Consider the following 23344-nt stretch of genomic DNA (forward strand, 5'->3'; position numbering starts at 1 on the left):
AATGATGGTTTCCAGCTGCATCCATGTCCCTACAAAGGACACAAACTCATCCTTTTTTATGGCTGCATAGTATTCCATGGTGTATATGTGCCACATTTTCTTAATCCAGTCTGTCACTGATGGACATTTGGGTTGATTCCAAGTCTTTGCTATTGTGAATAGTGCTGCAATAAACATACGTGTGCATGTGTCTTTATAGCAGTATGATTTATAATCCTTTGGGTATATACCCAGTAATGGGATGGCTGGGTCATATGGTACATCTAGTTCTAGATCCTTGAGGAATCGCCATACTGTTTTCCATAATGGTTGAACCAGTTTACAATCCCACCAACAGTATAAAAGTGTTCCTATTTCTCCACATCCTCTCCAGCACCTGTTGTTTCCTGACTTTTTAATGATCGCCATTCTAACTGGTGTGAGATGGTATCTCATTGTGGTTTTGATTTGCATTTCTCTGATGGCCAGTGATGATGAGCATTTTTTCATGTGCCTGTTGGCTGTATGCATGTCTTCTTTTGAGAAATGTCTGTTCATATCCTTTGCCCACTTTTTGATGGGGTTGTTTGTTTTTTTCTTGTAAACTTGTTTGAGTTATTTGTAGGTTCTGGATATTAGCCCTTTGTCAGATGAGTAGATTGCAAAAATTTTCTCCCATTCTGTACGCTACCTGTTCAATCTGATGGTAGTTTCTTTTGCTGTGCAGAAGCTCTTTAGTTTAATGAGATCCCATTTGTCAATTTTGGCTTTTGCTGCCGTTGCTTTTGGTGTTTTAGACATGAAGTCTTTGCCCATGCCTATGTCCTGAATGGTACTACCTAGGTTTTCCTCTAGGATTTTTACGGTATTAGGTCTAACATTTAAGTCTCTAATCCATCTTGAATTAATTTTCATATAAGGAGTAAGGAAAGGATCCAGTTTCAGCTTTCTACTTATGGCTAGCCAATTTTCCCAGCACCATTTATTAAAAAGGGAATCCTTTCCCCATTTTTGTTTCTCTCAGGTTTGTCAAAGATCAGATGGCTGTAGATGTGTGGTATTATTTCTGAGGGCTCTGTTCTGTTCCATTGGTCTATATCTCTGTTTTGTACCAGTACCATGCTGTTTTGGTTACTGTAGCCTTGTAGTATAGTTTGAAGTCAGGTAGCGTGATGCCTCCAGCTTTGTTCTTTTGACTTAGGATTGTCTTGGAGATGCGGGCTCTTTTTTGGTTCCATATGAACTTTAAAGCAGTTTTTTCCAATTCTGTGAAGAAACTCATTGGTAGCTTGATGGGGATGGCATTGAATCTATAAATAACCCTGGGCAGTATGGCCATTTTCACGATATTGATTCTTCCTATCCATGAGCATGGTATGTTCTTCCATTTGTTTGTGTCCTCTTTTATTTCACTGAGCAGTGGTTTGTAGTTCTCCTTGAAGAGGTCCTTTACATCCCTTGTAAGTTGGATTCCTAGGTATTTTATTCTCTTTGAAACAATTGTGAATGGAAGTTCATTCCTGATTTGGCTCTGTGTTTGTCTGTTACTGGTGTATAAGAATGCTTGTGATTTTTGCAAACATTAATTTTGTATCCTGAGACTTTGCTGAAGTTGCTTATCAGCTTAAGGAGATTTTGGGCTGAGACAATGGGGTTTTCTAAATATACAATCATGTCATCTGCAAACAGGGACAATTTGACTTCTTCTTTTCCTAACTGAATTCCCTTGATTTCTTTCTCTTGCCTGATTGCCCTAGCCAGAACTTCCAACACTATGTTGAATAGGAGTGGTGAGAGAGGGCATCCCTGTCTTGTGCCAGTTTTCAAAGGGAATTTTTCCAGTTTTTGTCCATTCAGTATGATATTGGCTGTGGGTTTGTCATAAATGGCTCTTATTATTTTGAGGTACATTCCATCAATACCGAATTTATTGAGCGTTTTTAGCATGAAGGGCTGTTGAATTTTGTCAAAGGCCTTTTCTGCATCTATTGAGATAATCATGTGGTTCTTGTCTTTGGTTCTGTTTATATGCTGGATTACGTTTATTGATTTGCGAATGTTGAACCAGCCTTGCATCCCAGGGATGAAGCCCACTTGATCATGGTGGATAAGCTTTTTGATGTGTTGCTGAATCCGGTTTGCCAGTATTTTATTGAGGATTTTTGCATCGATGTTCATCAGGGATATTGGTCTAAAATTCTCTTTTTTTGTTGTGTCTCTGCCAGGCTTTGGTATCAGGATGATGTTGGCCTCATAAAATGAGTTAGGAAGGATTCCCACTTTTTCTATTGATTGGAATAGTTTCAGAAGGAATGGTACCAGCTCCTCCTTGTACCTCTGGTAGAATTCAGCTGTGAATCCATCTGGTCCTGGACTTTTTTTGGTTGGTAGGCTATTAATTATTGCCTCAATTTCAGAGCCTGCTATTGGTCTATTCAGGGATTCAACTTCTTCCTGGTTTAGTCTTGGAAGAGTGTAAGTGTCCAGGAAATTATCCATTTCTTCTAGATTTTCCAGTTTATTTGCATAGAGGTGTTTATAGTATTCTCTGATGATAGTTTGTATTTCTGTGGGGTCAGTGGTGATATCCCCTTTATCATTTTTTATTGCGTCAATTTGATTCTTCTCTCTTTTCTTCTTTATTAGTCTTGCTAGTGGTCTGTCAATTTTGTTGATCTTTTCAAAAAACCAACTCCTGGATTCATTGATTTTTTTGGAGGGTTTTTTGTGTCTCTATCTCCTTCAGTTCTGCTCTGATCTTAGTTATTTCTTGCCTTCTGCTAGCTTTCGAATGTGTTTGCTCTTGCTTCTCTAGTTCTTTTAATTGTGATGTTAGAGTGTCAATTTTAGATCTTTCCTGCTTTCTCTTGTGGGCATTTAGTGCTATAAATTTCCCTCTACACACTGCTTTAAATGTGTCCCAGAGATTCTGGTATGTTGTATCTTTGTTCTCATTGGTTTCAAAGAACATCTTTATTTCTGCCTTCATTTCGTGATGTACCCAGTAGTCATTCAGGAGCAGGTTGTTCTGTTTCCATGTAGTTGAGCGGTTTTGATTGAGTTTCTTAGTCCTGAGTTCTAGTTTGATTGCACTGTGGTCTGAGAGACAGTTTGTTATAATTTCTGTTCTTGTACATTTGCTGAGGAGTGCTTTACTTCCAATTATGTGGTCAATTTTGGAGTAAGTGCGATGTGGTGCTGAGAAGAATGTATATTCTGTTGATTTGGGGTGGAGAGTTCTATAGATGTCTATTAGGTCTGCTTGCTGCAGAGATGAGTTCAATTCCTGGATATCCTTGTTAACTTTCTGTCTCGTTGATCTGTCTAATGTTGACAGTGGGGTGTTGAAGTCTCCCATTATTATTGTATGGGAGTCTAAGTCTCTTTGTAAGTCTCTAAGGACTTGCTTTATGAATCTGGGTGCTCCTGTATTGGGTGCATATATATTTAGGATAGTTAGCTCTTCCTGTTGAATTGATCCCTTTACCATTATGTAATGGCCTTCTTTGTCTCTTTTGATCTTTGATGGTTTAAAGTCTGTTTTATCAGAGACTAGTATTGCAACCCCTGCTTTTTTTTGTTCTCCATTTGCTTGGTAAATCTTCCTCCATCCCTTTATTTTGAGCCTATGTATGTCTCTGCATGTGAGATGGGTCTCCTGAATACAGCTGACTGATGGGTCTTGACTCTTTATCCAGTTTGCCAGTCTGTGTCTTTTAATTGGAGCATTTAGTCCATTTACATTTAAGGTTAAGATTGTTATGTGTGAACTTGATCCTGCCATTATGATATTAACTGGTTATTTTGCTCGTTAGTTGATGCAGTTTCTTCCTAGCCTCGATGGTCTTTACATTTTGGCATGTTTTTGCAATGGCTGGTACTGGTTGTTCCTTTCCATGTTGAGTGCTTCCTTCAGGGTCTCTTGTAAGGCAGGCCTAGTGGTGACAAAATCTCTAAGCATTTGCTTATCTGTAAAGGATTTTATTTCTCCTTCACTTATGAAACTTAGTTTGGCTGGATATGAAATTCTGGGTTTAAAATTCTTTACGAATGTTGAATATTGGCCCCCACTCTCTTCTGGCTTGTAGAGTTTCTGCCGAGAGATCTGCTGTTAGTCTGATGGGCTTCCCTTTGTGGGTGACCCGACCTTTCTCTCTGGCTGCCCTTAAGATTTTTTCCTTCATTTCAACTTTGGTGAATCTGGCAATTATGTGTCTTGGAGTTGCTCTTCTCGAGGAGTATCTTTGTGGCGTTCTCTGTATTTCCTGGATTTGAATGTTGGCCTGCCCTACTAGGTTGGGGGAGTTCTCCTGGATGATATCCTGAAGAGTTTTTTCCAACTTGGTTCCATTTTCCCCCTCACTTTCAGGCACCCCAGTCAGACGTAGATTTGATCTTTTTACATAATCCCATACTTCTTGCAGGCTTTGTTCATTCCTTTTTCTTCTTTTTTCTTTTGGTTTCTCTTCTCACTTCATTTCGTTCATTTGATCCTCAATCGCTGATACTCTTTCTTCCAGTTGATCGAGTCTGTTACTGAAGCTTGTGCATTTGTCACGTATTTCTCGTGTCATGGTTTTCATCTCTTTCATTTCGTTTATGACCTTCTCTGCATTAATTACTCTAGCCATCAATTCTTCCACTTTTTTTTCAAGATTTTTAGTTTCTTTGCGCTGGGTACATAATTCCTCCTTTAGCTCTGAGAAGTTTGATGGACTGAAGCCTTCTTCTCTCATCTCGTCAAAGTCATTCTCCATCCAGCTTTGATCCGTTGCTGGCAATGAGCTGCGCTCCTTTGCCGGGGGAGATGCACTCTTATTTTTTGAATTTCCAGCTTTTCTGCCCTGCTTTTTCCCCATCTTTGTGGTTTTATCTGCCTCTGGTCTTTGATGATGGTGACGTACTGATGGGGATTTGGTGTAGGTGTCCTTCCTGTTTGATAGTTTTCCTTCTAACAGTCAGGACCCTCAGCTGTGGGTCTGTTGGAGATTGCTTGAGGTCCACTCCAGACCCTGTTTGCCTGGGTATCAGCAGCAGAGGCTGCAGAAGATAGAATATTGCTGGACAGCGAGTGTACCTGTCTGATTCTTGCTTTGGAAGCTTCCTCTCAGGGGGTACTTCACCCTGTGAGGTGTGGGGTGTCAGACTGCCCCTAGTGGGGGATTTCTCCCAGTTAGGCTACTCAGGGGTCAGGGACCCACTTGAGCAGGCAGTCTGTCCCTTCTCAGCTCCCAACCTCCGTGTTGGGAGATCCACTGCTCTCTTCAAAGCTGTCAGACAGAGTCGTTTGCGTCTGTAGAGGTTTCTGCTACGTTTGTTATTGTTTACTGTGCCCTGTCCCCAGAGGTGGAGTCTACAGAGACAGGCAGGTTTCCTTGAGCTGCTGTGAGCTCCACCCAGTTCGAGCTTCCCAGAGGCTTTGTTTACCTGCTTAAGCCTCAGCAATGGCGGGCGCCCCTCCCCCAGCCTCGCTGCTGCCTTGCTGCGAGATCACAGACTGCTGTGCTAGCAATGAGGGAGGCTCCGTGGGCGTGGGACCCTCCCGGCCAGGTGTGGGATATAATCTCCTGGTGTGCCCGTTAGCTTAAAGCACAGTATTGGGGTGGGAGTTACCCGATTTTCCAGGTGTTGTGTGTCTCAGTTCCCCTGGCTAGGAAAAGGGATTCCCTTCCCCCTTGCGCTTCCCAGGTGAGGCGACAAGTCTTAACTATATTTTAAGTATTATCGAGTGTTGTGCCAAGGGAAAGTGGTGTGCCAAGGGAAGAGCCAGCCAAGCCACACCTGCAGAGTGGTAGGCCAAGGGAAAGCTAGCCGTAGATCAAGGCAGCTTGAATGTCTTGCCATGGTAGAGTTACAGTACATTGGCTGCCCTCTAAAAGGGGCATAGCCTCATTTTGTGGAGTCACTGCATACGGAATGTCTTGAAGTCAGTCTGTTAGAAGCTTCTGCCCTAAGTCCTTGGGCCACTGCAGCAAGATAATGTTATTGGGTCTTATCAAATATAGGTTAAAAAAAGATTGCATTTCAGGAAACCAAGGAAACTAGGAGGTATCAAAAACAGTGTAAGTGTTGTATCCTCCTAGAAGGTCCTTTCTGTCTCTTAGAGGAAAAGGCACTTACCTTGTCTTTCTAAATGTATCAGTAATTTAATTCTGAAGTATTTAGAACACACTAAATTGGGAACATCTGGGACATATCAGGCCATGCAGATGTTGGGAAGTTCTAGTGATCCATGAAGACAAACACTGGATTATATGTACCTTCAGACTAGTACTACTCCTCTACAAAAGCCACCTTTGAATGTCTCTACTAAAGTATTATTCTTGTAACTCTATTATTTGTTTGTTGAATTTTGTGCTAGGTGCTCTGAGATTTTATGCATTAACGAATATGTCCAAAGGCCCAGATTCTGTTTATTCAAATGGATCTAAGTAAGTCAGCTCTCCCCACTTTTTGAAAGGGTGAATGAGGAAGCTCCATTCCCAACTTGGATGTTTAGAAGTGGCAAGAATGAGAATGAGATACATGTGGTTTTTACAGGGGTAATCAGCAGCATCATTCAATCACTTGGGCAACAATACAATCATGAAGGGAACCCAGTGGACACGTGGGAGCCCAAGCTTGCCCTTGAAGTGTGCAACTCAGCCAACATTCAAGCAGGTTTGTTTCCAAGTAGACTCTGTTTGTAAATGCTCATGATTCTATTAGCCATGATTCATAACAAGGAGACCAAGGATACTGACACATTAGGCCACAAAAAAATAAAAAGATACGAGAGACTGGAAGTAACCAGAATCAGAACCCCAGGTCACCATTAGGCTCCTACATTAGGGTATAGGGAGGCATGTGAGTGCTTTGGATCCAGACTAGATAGCAGAGTGGTAGGCCCATGTGATCTGTAAAGATGGGATCTGTAAAAATGGTAGATACTATGGGTTGAGGAATTCAGAATTCAGGTTCTGGAAAGGTCAGTGTAGGTCAGTTAATAAAAACAGTGCTAGTGGACCATACACTGTGACTCACGCCTGTAATCCCAGCACTTTGGGAGGCTGAGGTGGGTGGATCATTTGAGTTCAGGAGTTCAAGACCAACCTGGCCAACATGGTGAAACCTCATCTCTACTAAAAATACAAAAATTAGCTATGTGGTGGCACATGCCTGCAATCCCTGCTATTTGGGAGGCTGAGGCAGGATAATTGCTTGAACTTGGGAGATGGAGGCTGCAGTGAGCCAAGATCACACTATTGCACTCTGGCCTGGGTGATAGAGTGAGACTCCGTCTCAAAACAAATAAACAAAAACCAGTGCTGGTGAACAGGTTGTGACTTTTTACCATAGGCAGAGTCTATTTACTCTCTGTTGTAATTTTATGATCTCTGTGTAGGTAGACTAAACTTCACAGGGAGAGTCAGAACTCCTAGGTGTTGATGGATCCTGAATCTTATACTTACACCTTCTCAAAAATGCATACTGATAGTGTTTATGCAGGTGCAATTAAAATATTTTTATTAAAATCAAGGCATCTTAATAATTGTTTCCTACATGTTCATGACAGTTTACATAAATCAGGGACTAGTACATCTACACAGAAAGAGTATCTCGTTAAAGCAATTGTTTATACCATGTGATACTTACCTGGTTTTACCCACTCTGGGCGTCAAAGTGTGGGCCTCATAGTCAGGTGTCTATTTACAACAATATCTGAAAGAGTAAATAATTTATGTTTTATTATATAAATAATTTAATCATATCTACATAGATAACAAATATGTAAAATAGAGATCTGATAAAAATTTTTGATTCCTCATCACTAGTGAACTAGTAAATCTCTTTAGCTCATTGTCATTAAACTAATAACCATCTTTTTAATCTGAATTTCTTCTTTCTCCAGTTCTTCTGATCTCTTTTCACTCATGATGTTCCAATTTCCTCCCCTTTGAGATGCTTATCTTGACTCAGCCTTTATTTTTGGTCTTTGCTAGGAACTTCATAGGCTTTCCTTTGACAGTGATTCTGCTCAATGTGTTCCACCAAATCCTTTATATGCAAATCTCCACAGGTCAGCCTAAGCATTCTGTTCTCATCACAGTGACATCCTATTCCATTGTGTTTGGCCACATTCTACAGCTAGCTTAGTGATGGAAGAGGGCTATTCGGATTCTTTGTGAGGAAGCAGGCCTTTCAGATTGGAGTGTGGCTGGATGTGGCGCTCTTACATGCCTTCAGCAGCTGCCTGAGAACTCCTAAACTGTTTATAGTCAGAGGGCACATAGGCTTCTCACACAAGCATTATTTCATTTAATCTTTACAACAGTCTGGTGATACACATATTGTTACTACGCTGCAAAGATGACGGAATTAGTGAGAGTGCAAAGCAAGCAAGTAGCAGAAGCATTATACAATAGAAACTCAAGTCATCTGAGTTAAGCCTAAGACTGCTTCCTTTCAAAGGGTTAAGTGACTGAACAGCTCAAAATCATTACAATATTGGCAACTTTCCACTTCAACTTGGCCTTAGAAATATCACCTTTTTTATTGTAAAATTACATAATTTCTATAGCTTCTGTTTTCTTATTTGGTTAGTTTCTAATTGGCCACATTACACAAAATAATCACCATTTGTCTAATTTGAAGAATAAATAATTCCAACAAATGAAAGCAGAAGCAAGAAATCAATTATAGTGCAATCAATAATTTTGCAGATCCTATTAGTATCTGGCTAATTTTGAACAATGCAGATTATTATTATGTGCAGAGCTCCTAGAAAGACCAAAGGCAGTAAACTAAAACAAAATAATTTTTATAAATACAGAATAGTATGTATAGAATTGGCAGCCAAATAGGATTATATTTATATACTAAATGTACTAAAATTTGTGTATAATTACATTACACCAATTTTAAAGAAAAACTTACTACGAGCACTTTAGGGTTTTAAAAATTTGTTTCAAAAAGTGTTTTCTTATCTGCAATGTTCTCATATCAGAAATTCTGGTGCCAAATCGGACAAGCCATTCATAACATTTACCAAATTTGACAACTTATATTCTGAGTAAGCGTGCTTTGTCAGATAATGGGTATGAAAAGAATACTGATGAAAGAAAAGCAAGAACATAGGGATATGCTTATTTCTATATGACATAGCATAATTATAGAAATATTGTCAAAAGTGGCCTAAACAAACTTTTCTTACTTCAAGTTATTTAAATAAATAACTCCACTTGTAGACTTAATCTGTTACTGAGGGCCACTTTGTCATATTAATTAAGAGTTAAGGATTAAAAATATAATATGGACATTTATTTATAAGCCAGAAATGTGACTTGCTCATTACTTAATGATAGTGTAGTAATATTTATAAACCATACATCATCTATTTGACTAATATGAAAAAAAGTCATTCAAATTAATGGTCAAATTTGGCCCATCATTTTTAAACTAGAGCTTTTCAGAGAGGTCCCCTCCAGAAAATGATTAGGAAACTTGAGCTAAATCACACACAAGACAAAGACACATACCTTCCTAAAAAAAAAAAAAAAAAAACCTGACTTAAAGCAATCCAGACTAGCAGAAGTTGGCTGGTGTTTTTAAAGAAATATAATGAAATATAACGTATCCTGTCTTTTGTTTTGGTTCCCTCTTTGGATTTCACAAGCACCTATGTTGATGAGGCAGCTCCTTTATCTCCCCAAATGGACATTGCTTATGTTTCTCTATCCCTGATCTTTGGACTGAAAAGACTTACATTAAGATGATTAAGGGCAGTGATATAATAGAAGTGCTAATAGAACTGATCATCTGAGATACAATTTTGAGGAGACTTACATGATTAAAAAAATACTAATATATCATGGAATTTCTAATTTTCAATATTGCACTATGATTTGACATCTCTGCACTGCTGAAACAATATATGGGGTTTTTTGAAGTTTGAATAGTTTAATAAATAAGTTATAAGTACTAATTCCAAATAATTTTAAAATATAAATTACATGTATTTCTATTCTCTCTTTGATAGAGTGCAAATGGAATAATATCTAGATAATGAAATTATCACATATCATGTTACTAAATATATTTTATGTGCACTGAAGATAATTTTTAAGGATCCTCAAGTGACTACAGAAAAATACCATTTTACCTATATGTATATGTAAATAAAAAATCTTAATTCTTCTCTGACTTGTATGTCTTAATTATTTTTATTGTTATGACAGAACTATTGCAGCAATTTTTGATACTTTTGAAAATGCGATAAATCAATATACTAATTTACCCTCTTAACAGTGGTGAATGAGAAGTATGACTCAATTTTTTGGTTTTAGGCAAAATATGATACATAATAGCTTTATCTGGATATCTTTTATTACTATGAATTTGAAGATTTCTTTATAAACTCATTGGCCATTTTGTTCTACTGTCAAAATTGCCCATTTATATCCTTTCCACCATTTTTCTTTTATTTTTCTTTTTCTGAATATCTACTTTATGTACTAAAATTCTTAACCTATTGTCAAATATATATGAATATACACATACATATATTGCAGATATTTTGCTTTTGTTTTTTGTTTTTGAAGTGTGTGAGTTATGTGTGTTTGTGTGTGTGTGCTTGAGAATGTGCAGAAGATTTTGTTTTTGTAGAGTGTGATCAAACTACCAACTTTTTCCTTTGTGATTTTCAGCTTTGGTGTTGTGCTTGGAGAAACAATCGTGGAGCATATCTAACTGCTGTTAGAGTTCTTGTTTACGTCGTTCATTCTTCTGGTGTCAATTTATTTTTATGAAAGTATAAGGATATCTAACATTATTTTTTCCAAATATATAAATAGTTATTCAAATACCAGTTGTAAAATAATCTTTCTCTGCTAATGTGAAGTATAAACCTTATTACATACTAAACTTTTACATATAATTAGATCTGTTTCTGGAATCTATATTTTTGTACACTGAATATTCTGTCCCTGTAACTCATTCTTTTCATTACCATATTTTTTAAAAGCACTTTCATAACTTATAAGGCAACACTACCATTACTTTCCTTTCTAAGTATTTTTAATGGATTTTTTTTTTTGCCCATTATATATCTTCTTGCACTTTAACTTTTGTTTTGAGATGGAGTCTAGCTCTGTCGCCCAGGCTAGAGTGCAGTGGCACAAATTTTTGTATTTTTAGTAAAGACAGGGTTTCACCATGTTGTTCGGGCTGGTTTCAAACTCCTGACCTCGTTATCTGCCCACCTCAGCCTCCCAAAGTGCTGGGATTACAGGTGTAAGCCACTGCACCTGGCCCACTTTAACTTTCAAATCATTTGTCATATCAACCTTTGAGCGATGACTAGGGGGAAATGACACTAGCACTTTTGTTGTCATTAAACATTAAATTAGATTAATTTGGGGGAGAATTAAATGGTTTATAATTTTGAACCTTTTTATCTCACCCTCTGTTCAAGTCATTTTTCTTAATAGTCAAATTTTGGAGCTTTCTATATAGAGACTCTATAAATTTTTTGTTAATTCCATTGATTTTGTCAGCTTTTGCAAGCAAAAAAAAATTGCAAGCAAAATATTTGCAGGCAAAAACAAAAGGATCCTTGTTGAATAAGCAAGAAAAGAAAATACTCAAAATATGGTGGGTGGCTCAAAGAATCCGTAGGTGGGCTCAAAAGTAGACTCAAGGTTAAACTTCCAAAGAAAATCACTGGAACCATCATAGCAAAGTCTGACAAGAAAACTGTCACTGCCACCACCACCCCAGAGCACTAGCAGCAGTTCAGGTTATAGCTGCCACCTCTGCACAAGGAACTCTGCTCTTCAGCAGCCACCATTACTCCTAGAGACAGTGCTTCTTTCTTTTTCTTATTTTGTTGCACTAGCTAGAACTTCCCAAATAATGTGACTAATAGTACTCATGATGAGCAACTTTTTCTTGTTCTTGCCTTTAATGGAAAAATGTGTAGTTTATTTTGGTTTACCATTGGTCTAGAGAGTGTTAGGAAAGGTATCTTCAATTCATAACTTACTAAGATATGGTTTTATTTTGTTTGTTTTTCTTGTATTTTTAAAATCAGAAATGAATTTTGAGTTGTATCAGTTGTTTCTTTGTCAGAATGATCTTATGCTTTTATTTTTTTATTTTAACCTATTAATGAATATAGTACATAGGCTTTCTAGTATTTAACCTTCCTTGGATTCATGAAATAATTCTTATTCAGTCATGGTGGGATAAAGTCAACATCATATACTGGATATGAGTACATGTTCTGGGATCTGACTGCCTGGGTTCCAATCTAGGTTTTGCCATTACTCTTTATTGTGACCATGGAAAAATAACTTAGTCTTTGCAATACTCAGATTTTTCTTCCATAAATCGGGAAGATAATAATAATACTATGTGTGTAAGAGTTGTGTGAGAATCGTTTGACATAATGCATGAAAACAACAGTATATGCTACGTAGTATGGAGTCAATGTCAATTAGTATCTTTATTGTCTGTTAATATTACGTTGACTTTAATGTTGATGCATGATTTGTGCCAACTATTTCCAAGGGAGATTGGCTTGTAGTTTTCTTTTGGGATGTTGTTTTTGTCAATTATCTTTGATACATTTTCTGTATAAGGGTTATATTAGTCTTGCCAAATAAACAGGAAAGCTTTCTATCTTCTTCTATACTCCAGAAGACTTTTAAACATTTAAATTTCTGTTCAGTTAAGGAAACAAAATTTTTCTGTAAACCATTAGTGTCTTCAATTTTCATAAGTATAGTTCTATGACATCTTTTTCATTTATTTCATGGCTTTTATTTTTTCAAAGATTTTACTTAATTTTAATCATTTGCACTTTCTTAGAATATCATTTATTACCATGCAGTTATAAATCCAAATTTACTATAGTATAGTTGTACCTAACGTCTTCTTTTTCTTCCCGCTTCCTACTTTTATTAAAATTATACCATGCAAAATACTTCTGTAACATTTGTTACAGATTGTTACAGAAGTATATTGCATGATGCTAGGTTTGGGGTATGACTGAACCTGTCACCCAGCTAATGAGCATAGTTCCCAATAGGTAGTTTTTTAGCCCTTGCCACTCTCTGCATCTCCTCCCTCTAGTAGTCCCCAGTGTTCACTGTTCTCATCGTTATGTCCGTGTGTACCCAGTGTTTAGCTCCCACTTACAAGTGAGAACATGCAGTATTGATTTTCTGCTTCTGCATTAGTTTGCTTAAGATAATGGCCTCCAGCTGCACCCATATTGCTGCAAAGGACACGACATCATTCTTTTTTTTATGACTGTGCGCTATTCCATGGTGTACATATACCACATTTTCTTTATCCATTCCACTCTTCATGGGTACTTCGGTTGATTCAAGGTTTTTGCTATTGTGAATAGTGCTATGATGAACAGAGAGTACATGTGTCTGCTGTTACCTTTTTTCCTATTATGTCACAACATTGATACTTGCTATTCTTCACTTTTGTGTCAAAGTAGTAGAAATTTCATTATCATTATTAATAAGGATAAGTTTTAGAATTTTATCAATAAAGTGTATCTGGATAGTTTTCCTCTGTAATTTATTAATTTCCATTTTTATTTTTACAAGTTTCTTCTTCCCAGTTTGATCATTTTAAAATTACTTTTATTCCCGATTTTAATGTCTACTTTGTTTATTTTCCTTCTTTTTAATTTTTTTATTGATACATAATAAACACATGTATTGATGCATTTATAAAATATGTAATAATCAAATCAGGGTAATTGGGATATCTGTCATATTAAACATTTATCTTTTCTTTATGCTAGGAACATTTGAATGGTTCTCTACTGGCTATTTTGAAATATTCAATAGAATATTATTTACTCTAGTCACTCTACTGATTTACTGAACGCCGCACCTCGATCAAGGCATTTTAGGCTAAGGGGTATTTTCCTATGTGTACAGTTTGATCCCACCCCATTTTTTTTTTTTTTTTTTTTTTTTTTTTGAGACGGAGTCTCGCTCTGTCGCCCAGGCTGGAGTGCAGTGGCCGGATCTCAGCTCACTGCAAGCTCCGCCTCCCGGGTTCACGCCATTCTCCTGCCTCAGCCTCCCACGTAGCTGGGACTACAGGCGCCCGCCACCTCGCCCGGCTAGTTTTTTGTATTTTTTAGTAGAGACGGGGTTTCACCGTTTTAGCCAGGCTGGTCTCAAACTCCTGACCTGGTGATCCACCCGTCTCGGCCTCCCAAAGTGCTGGGATTACAGGCTTGAGCCACCGCGCCCGGCCCCACCCCATATTTTTAATAAATCTGTTGTTTTAATGTTCCTTTTAGACTTTATAGTCTCAATTTCCTCTTTCATACAAGAATAATTTTTAAAGAATGCTTTTCATTTTAAATACTTATTTTTTTCTATGTTTCTGAAATCAACTTCTAGTTATATTACATGCAAATCAGAGAATGTGATCTGTACTGTGTTTTTTCTCTCCATCTAATCATTTGATCATTTCATCAAGAAACCTGAATGAAATGGGAGTTAAACACGCTAGACTTAGAGATATTGAACATGAAAATTCTCTTTTATCTTTATTACTTTAAAATATTATAAAATAAAGTTAATACTTGCATAAGATAGAGAAATGATTACTGTCTTTTATCTGCTTACTGGTGATAACATCAATTTAAATGTCTTAATATTCAACCTAGATTACAAAATGTCTCAATTTATATGCTCACTTTCATAAGCTAAGATTTTTTATTTTTTATTTTTATTTTTTGCTTTTATGTAGGAAGCATTTTTCTGCCCTCTACTATGAAACTATTATTAATGTTATTACTCATTTTTATAATATAATTAAAGTATTGATTGGCTTTTGTTGGCTATGATTTGGATTTACTTTTGACTTTTAAATATTTCATATACCTAAATTCCACTTTTCAGAATATTTCTGTTTATTTGATTGTTATTTTTACAGAACATGGTTGGAGAGTGGGCCTTACCAGAAGAAATGGTTGACAATTTACCACCCTCCAACAATTGCATACTGGGCCATATTCTTCACAGGCTAGTTGAAAAATCTCTTCCTCCTCGAGCAGAATCAACAACACCTGAATTACCTTCATTTGCTGTTAAAGGATGCTTTCTGGGGAAAACATTAAGTGGAAAAACTACCATTTTAAGGTCTCTACAAAAAGGTAGAATTTTTTCTCCTGCTCTGCCTGCCATTAGGTCCTATTTACACTGACGGTAGCTACAAATGTCTATGTCTATTAAAAAAAAAAAAAAAACCATACAAGAAGCATTGCTGATATGTTGGGAAATCTCTATCATCAAAAATTTTATAATTTTCCAGGCTATGATTATTCAGCCATAAAAATGAGTGAAATATTGATACATGCTACAACATGGATGATCCTTGACCACGTTATGCTAAGTGAAAAAAGCCAGACACAAAAGGTCACATAATGTATGAGCCCACTTGTATGAAATATCCAAAATAGGCAAATCCATAGAGAAAGAAGCGAATTATTGGACGTGAGAGGCAGGGGTAGGGGAATGAGAGTGACAGCTCAATTGATTTGGGATTTCCTTTCAGGGTGATTAAAAATTTCAGGAACAAAATAATGGTGATGGTTGCACACATTGTGAATATCTAAGTGCTACTGAAATGTATCCTTTAAATGGTGGAAGTGCTTAACTTTATGTTGTTTGAATTTTATCACAATTTTTATCTATTTTATTTTTATTTATTTATTTATTTATTTTGAGACGGATTTATTTTTTCGTGCCACCACACCCGGCTAATTTTTGTATTTTTAGTAGAGACAGGGTTTCACCATGTTGGCCAGGATGGTCTCAATCTCCTCATCTCATGATCCACCCACCTCGGCCCCCTAAAATGCTGGGATTACAAGCATGAGCCACCGCGCCAGGCCTTATCACATTTTTTAAAAAGAAGCTTGATCCACCTGGGTGCAGTGGCCCATGCTTGTAATCCCTGCACTTTGGGAGGCCAAGATGAGTGGCTCATCTGAGGTCAAGAGTTTGAGACCAACCTGTCCAACATGGTGAAACCCCATCTCTACTAAAAATACAAAATTTAGCCGGGTGTGGTGGCATGCACCTGTAATCCCAGCTACTCAGGAGGCTGAAGCAGTAGAATTACTTGAACCTGGGAGACGCAGATTGCAGTGAGCCGAGATAATGCCACTGCACTCCAGCCTGGGCCACAGAGTGAGACTCTGTCTCAAACAAAACAAAACAAAACAAAACAAACAAAAAATAAGCTTGATCCAAAAGACAGTTCTAGTGGGCCTGAAAGATAGTGTTATAGGGCAAAACCAGCACATAAAGACAATTTCCAGTTCCCAAATGAAAAGCTATTTATAAGATTATATTTTGTACTTTAGACTTTCCTATGCGGATACTTTCTATTGACACTCTTGTCCAAGAAGCTATCCAAGCATTTCATGACAATGAAAAAGTCAGTGAGGTTCTACCAATTCAGAAAAAAGATGAAGAAAATGCTCTACCAGTTCTGCAGGAGGAGATTAAAGAAAGCCAGGCAAGTGTGATTCTAGTTTTCTCTTCTGCGCTTAGCACATTAGAGATTTGGAGCTAGATGGAATTTAAAACGTCTTCTACACCAGAAGTTTCTTCTGTACAAACCCAGAGAGTAAAATTTTAGGTTCTGCAAAAGTCTAGAGAATAAATATTTAAGTTAAATATTTAGGATAAATTTGAGGCCAAGAGGTAAAATCAAGGATATTATGTGGGTACTTGTATAACAAGAGAGAAAACTCCTGCTTCCCACCAGTTTGTCTGGGTAGACCGTCTTGTGTGATGGGCCCCCTCTGGGTCTAGTAGCCGTCAGCTGGAGCCATTCTCCCGATGAAAGAGCCACTAGCTGGTAAGTGGGGGTGGGTGAAGTGATTGAATTGTGGAGGTTGGGAGGGTGGTATATAATTCTTTTGCGGGAACTCAAGAAGTCACCAACTCCTGCACGGAGATCTCCCACCCAGCTTCTGGCAGTTGCCAACATCAAAGTCCCCAGTGTATAGTCAGAGACCAATGCTGGCCCTGGGCAGTGGTTGAGGCAGATGTAGAATCCCAGCAGGTACAGAGGTAGAGGAGGACTCCAGTCTCTGTCTCCAGTCTCACAGTGGTCAGCTGCTGAAGTGGTGTTCAGAAACTGTATGAAAACTGTCGGTAGGCCTTTGTGGTCTATGAGCTGTAGTATGCTGACACCTGATCTACATTAGTAGATCTCAATTGGGGGATGGCTCTCTGAAAGGTTTACCTGTATCATATTCCCATCAATATTGCATCTCATTTCATTATTGCATAATGATTCCTGGGGTGGAGGGGTGAATAGGAAAATGTAGCCCCACCTTCAGAATCCTTGATGTAGTCCAGCTTCCTCATTCTACAGAGCATGTAGTAAAGACCCTAAGCATGAATTGGTTTGCTTGGAGTCAGAAGGCTTGTCAATGGCTTCTCTATGATTAAGGTTCCAGATTGTAAGTCCACTACTCTTTCCTCTCTCTACCTTATGCTGCCTCTGCAACTGAATGAATTAGCTGATAATCTGATCCAGATCATTTGCATAGCCTGCAAAAATAAATGTCATTTAACAATTAATTTTGAAAATAACTGGGAGAAGTTTTCTTCATGGTGGGCTCTCTCTTCTTCCATAAAATATCTTTATATTTTAATCAATAAAGTAATAGACAATGTACATTTTTTTAAAATTACCCTATGGCTATGACTGACATCTCTAGGATTGTTCAAGATGGTTTTCTGTAAACTCTACCCTTTCCTTAGGTTCCATTATCTTTTCAAAATAGTAATGGGCATATTTTACATAGTAATTGAAGATCATTCAAAAGACAGATTACATCACAGGTTACTGTGTATTTCTATAAGTGCAATTATCCAATCTTGTTTGTTTCTGGAAATAAGAATTTAGGACTGAAACTTTAATCTCCTTTAAAATCATTAATGTTATAGATAAAAAGTATTTGTTCTCAAACCTTTACTTATAGATATAAAATTAGGAGAATTATTAAAATATAGCAATGGTAAAATCCCTCCCTGTGTTTGTTTTCTCTCCAAAGGATCCACAAAATGTATTTTCAGCTGGTCCAGTTTCAAATGAAGTATTACCAGAAACAGAAGGTGAAACGATACTTAGTAAGATCTCAAAACAAATCATCTATTATTTACATTAGAGAGAGAAACAATGAGAACACATATATGTGAGCACGAACATGCTTTCAGGGAAATAAACAAGAACCAAAGGGAGTTTTATATAGTTGTCTACATATGGCCATTTGACAGAGGGAGCAAGATCACTCTTTCCTACAACTGGCGATGAGATGAAAATTACAAGAAAATCTTTTGAGTCTCCTTCAAATGGTTAATTAGTTTTGCTGCTACTATGAAAGAAGCCAGAATAAATCATCCTCATTCTTCCTGTCTGTGCAAGGGGACAGACAGTCTTTTCTTGTTCTCACCTGTGTGTAAGACTGTGTGTATGAGTACAATTGGGGCTTTCTACAAACGTACTCCTGCTTTGTTTATTGTATTGCAGAAGACTGTAGGGGCTGGTCTTTTTAACCTATATGCACAGTGGTTCCTAAGTTTATTCTCAGCCTTGGGCACTGCCAATACAATTAAGTTTCCCAAACATAACAAAAAGTTATCTCCCTTGGGATCTGGGCTGCAGTCCTTCAACTCCTTTGTAGAACCATTGAAGGAAAACAATTTTAAGTATTAAATATTTTTTCCTGTATGTGCTAGTGAAGGCTTTGCCATATTAAATAGCTTCCTCATATTCTAGCATGAAGCGAGCTCCTCCTGTGCTATCATTATTATTGCCATTACCATTGAACAATGTCCAGGTTTACTATGAGCATACAACACTCCAGAGAGGTTGGACTTTCCTTTCTTAAGAGGACGCTATCTGTCCCTTATTCCTGTTATCTGTTTCTTAAGAGATAATTTTAGTTGATTTTTTAAAACTATTATAAGTATTTTATTACATATTTTATTATACATTAGTCTAAGTAATTATAAACACACTGTTAAAACTTCTCTTTTTTTCATAGAATTTAAGTTAAAACACCTCTGACTTCTAGAGTCATCTGCTTTTAAGACATTTATCTATAACTTGGTAATCCAGGAAAATAAAAGTGTAAAAAAATAACATTTTAACATTTTTTTGAAAAACTTGACTGTCTTCTGAAAAGCGACCCCCGACTGTGTTAAAGTCTTCCTAACGATATTTTTATGAGCTCAGATCATGCAGGAAGGGAGGGAGGGAGGGAGGGAGATAGGGAGGGATGGAAACCACCAAGACACATAGTGGCCAGGATCTTAATGGTGTGAGTGAAGGTAAAAGCTATGCTGTGGTGATTCTATTACTTCCTTCCTCTGAGTATCTCAGGCATAGCTGGATCTGATAACCCTTATGTCCAAAACCATAGATGGTCAAATACTACTGTGGTTGTTAGGTGTAAATACCAGAAATTTGTTTTTACCGCTTTTCCTATTGCTAGGTGCTAATGCTGATAAAACACCAAAAGCTGAAGAAATCAAATCCAGTGATAGTTTCTTAAAAGTAAGTATTATGATCTAATTTTAGCTACTAGCATAATAAAACATGTCATGATTAATGGCGTTTTGGAGTGTCTTCAAATGCAATGAAATGGCAATGTGTTCTTCTTTGATTTCAAAGTAAATTTGATGGTATAATATTAGGTCATCTGACTTTACTTAGCATTCTTTGTATTCTCAATATTCATATTGAAAGCAGTGGAAATTACTCTTCAATTTTGCCAGGGTAATAAACATGTGCTTTAAAAAATTTTAGACTGAGGCCAAATTCATTTAATCTTTACCATTTAATTTATGACTTTTATTTCACTCATACCCTCTTTACCTTTAAATATTTTTTCCAGAATTTCTTTACTCTTGTTAGTGACTCTACAGAATTTTTTTTATTAATGCCTGAAAATTTGTTTACAACAGTTCACTCACTATTTCTGCTAATGGAAACTAATCGGTCATCAAATAAAATGACCAGATTAAATCAAGTGAAATTTTATTGTTTGTATTACATTTGATTTTTTTATTATGCATCTTATCATGAAAAACAGTTTTATAATATTTTAGGTTTCAAAAGTGCTTAAAGATAGAAAAAGTTTTGGAAGGATATACACCAAACTGTAAACAAGATGAGCAATGGGAGAGAAATGGGTTCAGAAAAAGCAGGAAAAGGAGACTTATTTACTCTGTGAATTTGAAATATGAATTAGCAGAAAGGATAAGTATGTTTTATATTTACCTTTATTGACTTTAAAATCTCACAAATTCCATATTCAATTCAATTCAAAGAGCATATGTTGTTTTGTACAGTGTTTTAATACCTTGGATATATCAGTGAATACAAACGACAGGATTCCCTGCCCTTGTGGTGTTTATGTCTCTCTAATGGAGAGAGACATAATAAACTATGAACATAGAGATAAGTATGAAATTGAAGATGATGATGAGTGTCATAAGAAAAGGAAACATAGAGTGGAGCAAGGGGAGCAGGAGCACAGGCCAAGGGCAGTGAAAGAGGCACAGCTGGTCACCTTATGACATCGGGCAGGCCTCCTTGGGAAAGGGAGACTTAAGCAGATTGAAAGAGGTGACAGAACCAGCCCACTGGATCGGGGAAAGTGTTCCAGGCTGTGAGGATAGTGAGGCAGGAAAGTGCCTGGCCAGCTGGGCCAGAGAGTATTTAGTAAGGGATGAGGTTAGAGACATGGGTGAGAAAGGAAAAGAATCAGGTCAGTCAGGCCCTCAGGCAATTATTGGGACATTTGGAGTAAAAGGGAGAATTTTAACAGGGCTTGGAATAGAGCCATACCATTTGACATAACATTCTCACTCTGGCAGCTGAGCTAAGAATAGACTCTAAATAAGTTCCTGTTTCAGTGATATTGAGTAGCTTGTATTGGACTAACCTACAAATAACAAGTATAAACACTAGGCAAAATAGAAAAGATAATTATTTGAGGGCTAAAAGAAGACAGCAAACAAGCAAGCAGCAAACAACAGGCAGAAAATCTGTGGAATTTGACCATGGAAAGATGAGAACTTCACTGGGCAAGGGCCATGTTTATATGAGTTTTCCCCAGAGAGCATGCCCCTGTCTGCATGGCATGAGTGGCTACAGCCCAAGCAGAGAGCTCAATCTTTCTGATTTAAGGTATTAGAGAATTAAGTCTGGGGATGCAAGAGCAGCTGCAATTGAAGAGTACAGTCTTGGAAGGGAGGGAGCCTCGAAGGAAGAGCCTCACATTCTGTGCACACATTTTCCTGAAATGCTTCCCTGACTCCCCAACTGTGCCACATGATCAGTGTCATCATCAGAGAGCATGGTCATTTAATTGACTTTTCCTCCAAACATTTGGAATTTGACTTTTAAATTAGCCATCTTCTGTCATTTCTTGTTTATTTTCCCAGCTCACTACGCGTGCTCAACTTGGTGCAAAATCAGAACAGTTGCTGAAGAAAGGAAAGAGCATTCCTGATGTGCTGCTTGTTGACATCATGGTAAATGCTATTAAGTATGTACTGCATTTTTCTTCTTCTTATCTATTTAATATATTCTTTATCACACAAAGATGTATCCAGAATAATATGGAAATTTTTTTGTTTTAATATCTCATAAGTTTCACTCATCTGTATAAGAAAATATATAGCAATGAAAAGATAGATATATTTTGTGATTTACATGCCTATATTCCACTTCTTCTCCCATACCAAGCTTGACTTCTTTTACCCAGATATGAATAAAGTCAGGTTCTATTACCTGGGGGGAATTCAAGGAGAAATTGAGTAATTGGAAAAGCCAAGGGAAACACTCAATTGTGTGATCACAGACCACGGGGAAAAAAGAAGCCATAGAGACTTGGCTGATGAATGTAATAAAGAGAGAAGGCCAAGTAGGCTGGATAAAACTGTCAAAAAGCCCCCTGAGAAAGAGCTGCGGACAACTTGAAGTAGGTAAGGAAGCAGAACTGAGTAGTGAGATGTGGAATGTGGAACCAGTGAGACCAAGAGAGATGAGGAAGGAGGACTGAGAGTTCTACTCTGCATCTGGAATGGACTTCCCTTAGTGTTTTCTTAAAAGATGACATTAAAGATTTAAGTTGCTTCTCAATGATGATGTGTCTAGAAATCAGATCACAGGGCCGCCCAGAGCTAGGAGGGACCTCACTCTAACAGTTGTAACATTTCTCAGAAGTGATGTAAAGCATGTTTCAGCCATGGGATTCTTTGCTCCTGCTCCAAAGAATAATGTATATGAAAAGTATCAGATATAAAGCAGTTCTTCCCTTTAGTTTCAGTGGAACTGAAACCTCCACACCCCATCGTCAGAACTCCATTACCCTCCTTTCACTACCACTCTCCTCATTGCCCCTAAGTCTCCTCCAGATGACAGTCATCAGTGTGAAATCTTTGATCCAGTCTAAATCCGTCATTTTTTCTATAAGGAAAGGGAGGCACATGACAGTTCAGTGAGGTACTCCAGTTATATGTCTGGCTAGTGGTGTAGCCCCAGCCAAAGTCCAGGTCTCCTGACTCCCCATCATCTCATGTCCTCACACTACGGCTGAACAAGGGTGGCCCTCACCTCCCACTTCCTCTGAAGTGGCTCCTGTGACTGTGGGTGGAGGAAGGAACTTAAGGAAATTCTCTTTCCCATCTTAGGCCAATGAATCAACAAATTTGTTCTATGCAGAATGCTTCACCAAGCTCTAGACAAGTTATAAAACCAAATTGAAGTCTTTTCCTGCTCTTAATAACTTAATGAGAGAAATAGACAGTGACATGAAGATAGCTTGATACTATGGAAAGATCATTGGATTTGGGTGATTTTTAGTTTCATGACTTTGCACAAGTAATGAAATTTCCTTTAACTTCTGTTTTCCCCCTCCTTCCTTGCTACATTATTGGTAGGATCATATGCAGGCCCCAGAGTAGACTCAGAAACCTCTGGAAAGGGGATTCCATTGTTTAATATGAGTTTCAACAGAAATAAATGAAATTATATGTTTGAATCCAAAGGCCAAAAACACAATTTTGCATAATTTAAGGGCTTAGAAGAACACAGTCTAAGTTTATGCCTTTCTCACCTTGTTTTCCAGCTGCAAATTAAAACAATAATTATTCAACACCCATTCTCTAAAGAGGACACTGTGCTGAGTGCAAAACCCCAATTGCACTTCAGCATCCTATAATCTAACTGAGATTTTAAAAGACTCACTTGAATTTGTGTTAAGCAGAGAAATATAACCATTTGCATGGCAAAGTGAAAGTCAGAGAAA

At 37.5% G+C, this 23344-nt stretch overlaps 1 protein-coding gene across 1 annotated transcript in view; it reads left to right on the forward strand.

Moving 5' to 3' along the window:
* SPEF2 (sperm flagellar 2) overlaps nt 1-23344 on the forward strand; it is a 196068-nt gene that overhangs the window by 65477 nt on the left and 107247 nt on the right. The window contains exons 11-15 of the mRNA XM_025387975.1: nt 14935-15154; nt 16370-16524; nt 18077-18152; nt 19520-19581; nt 21477-21580. Coding sequence (XP_025243760.1) covers nt 14935-15154; nt 16370-16524; nt 18077-18152; nt 19520-19581; nt 21477-21580 — 617 coding nt within the window. The remainder of the gene's footprint in view (nt 1-14934; nt 15155-16369; nt 16525-18076; nt 18153-19519; nt 19582-21476; nt 21581-23344) is intronic.

The sequence above is a fragment of the Theropithecus gelada genome, chromosome 6, assembly GCF_003255815.1.
Source record: "Theropithecus gelada isolate Dixy chromosome 6, Tgel_1.0, whole genome shotgun sequence".
NCBI lineage: Eukaryota > Metazoa > Chordata > Mammalia > Primates > Cercopithecidae > Theropithecus > Theropithecus gelada.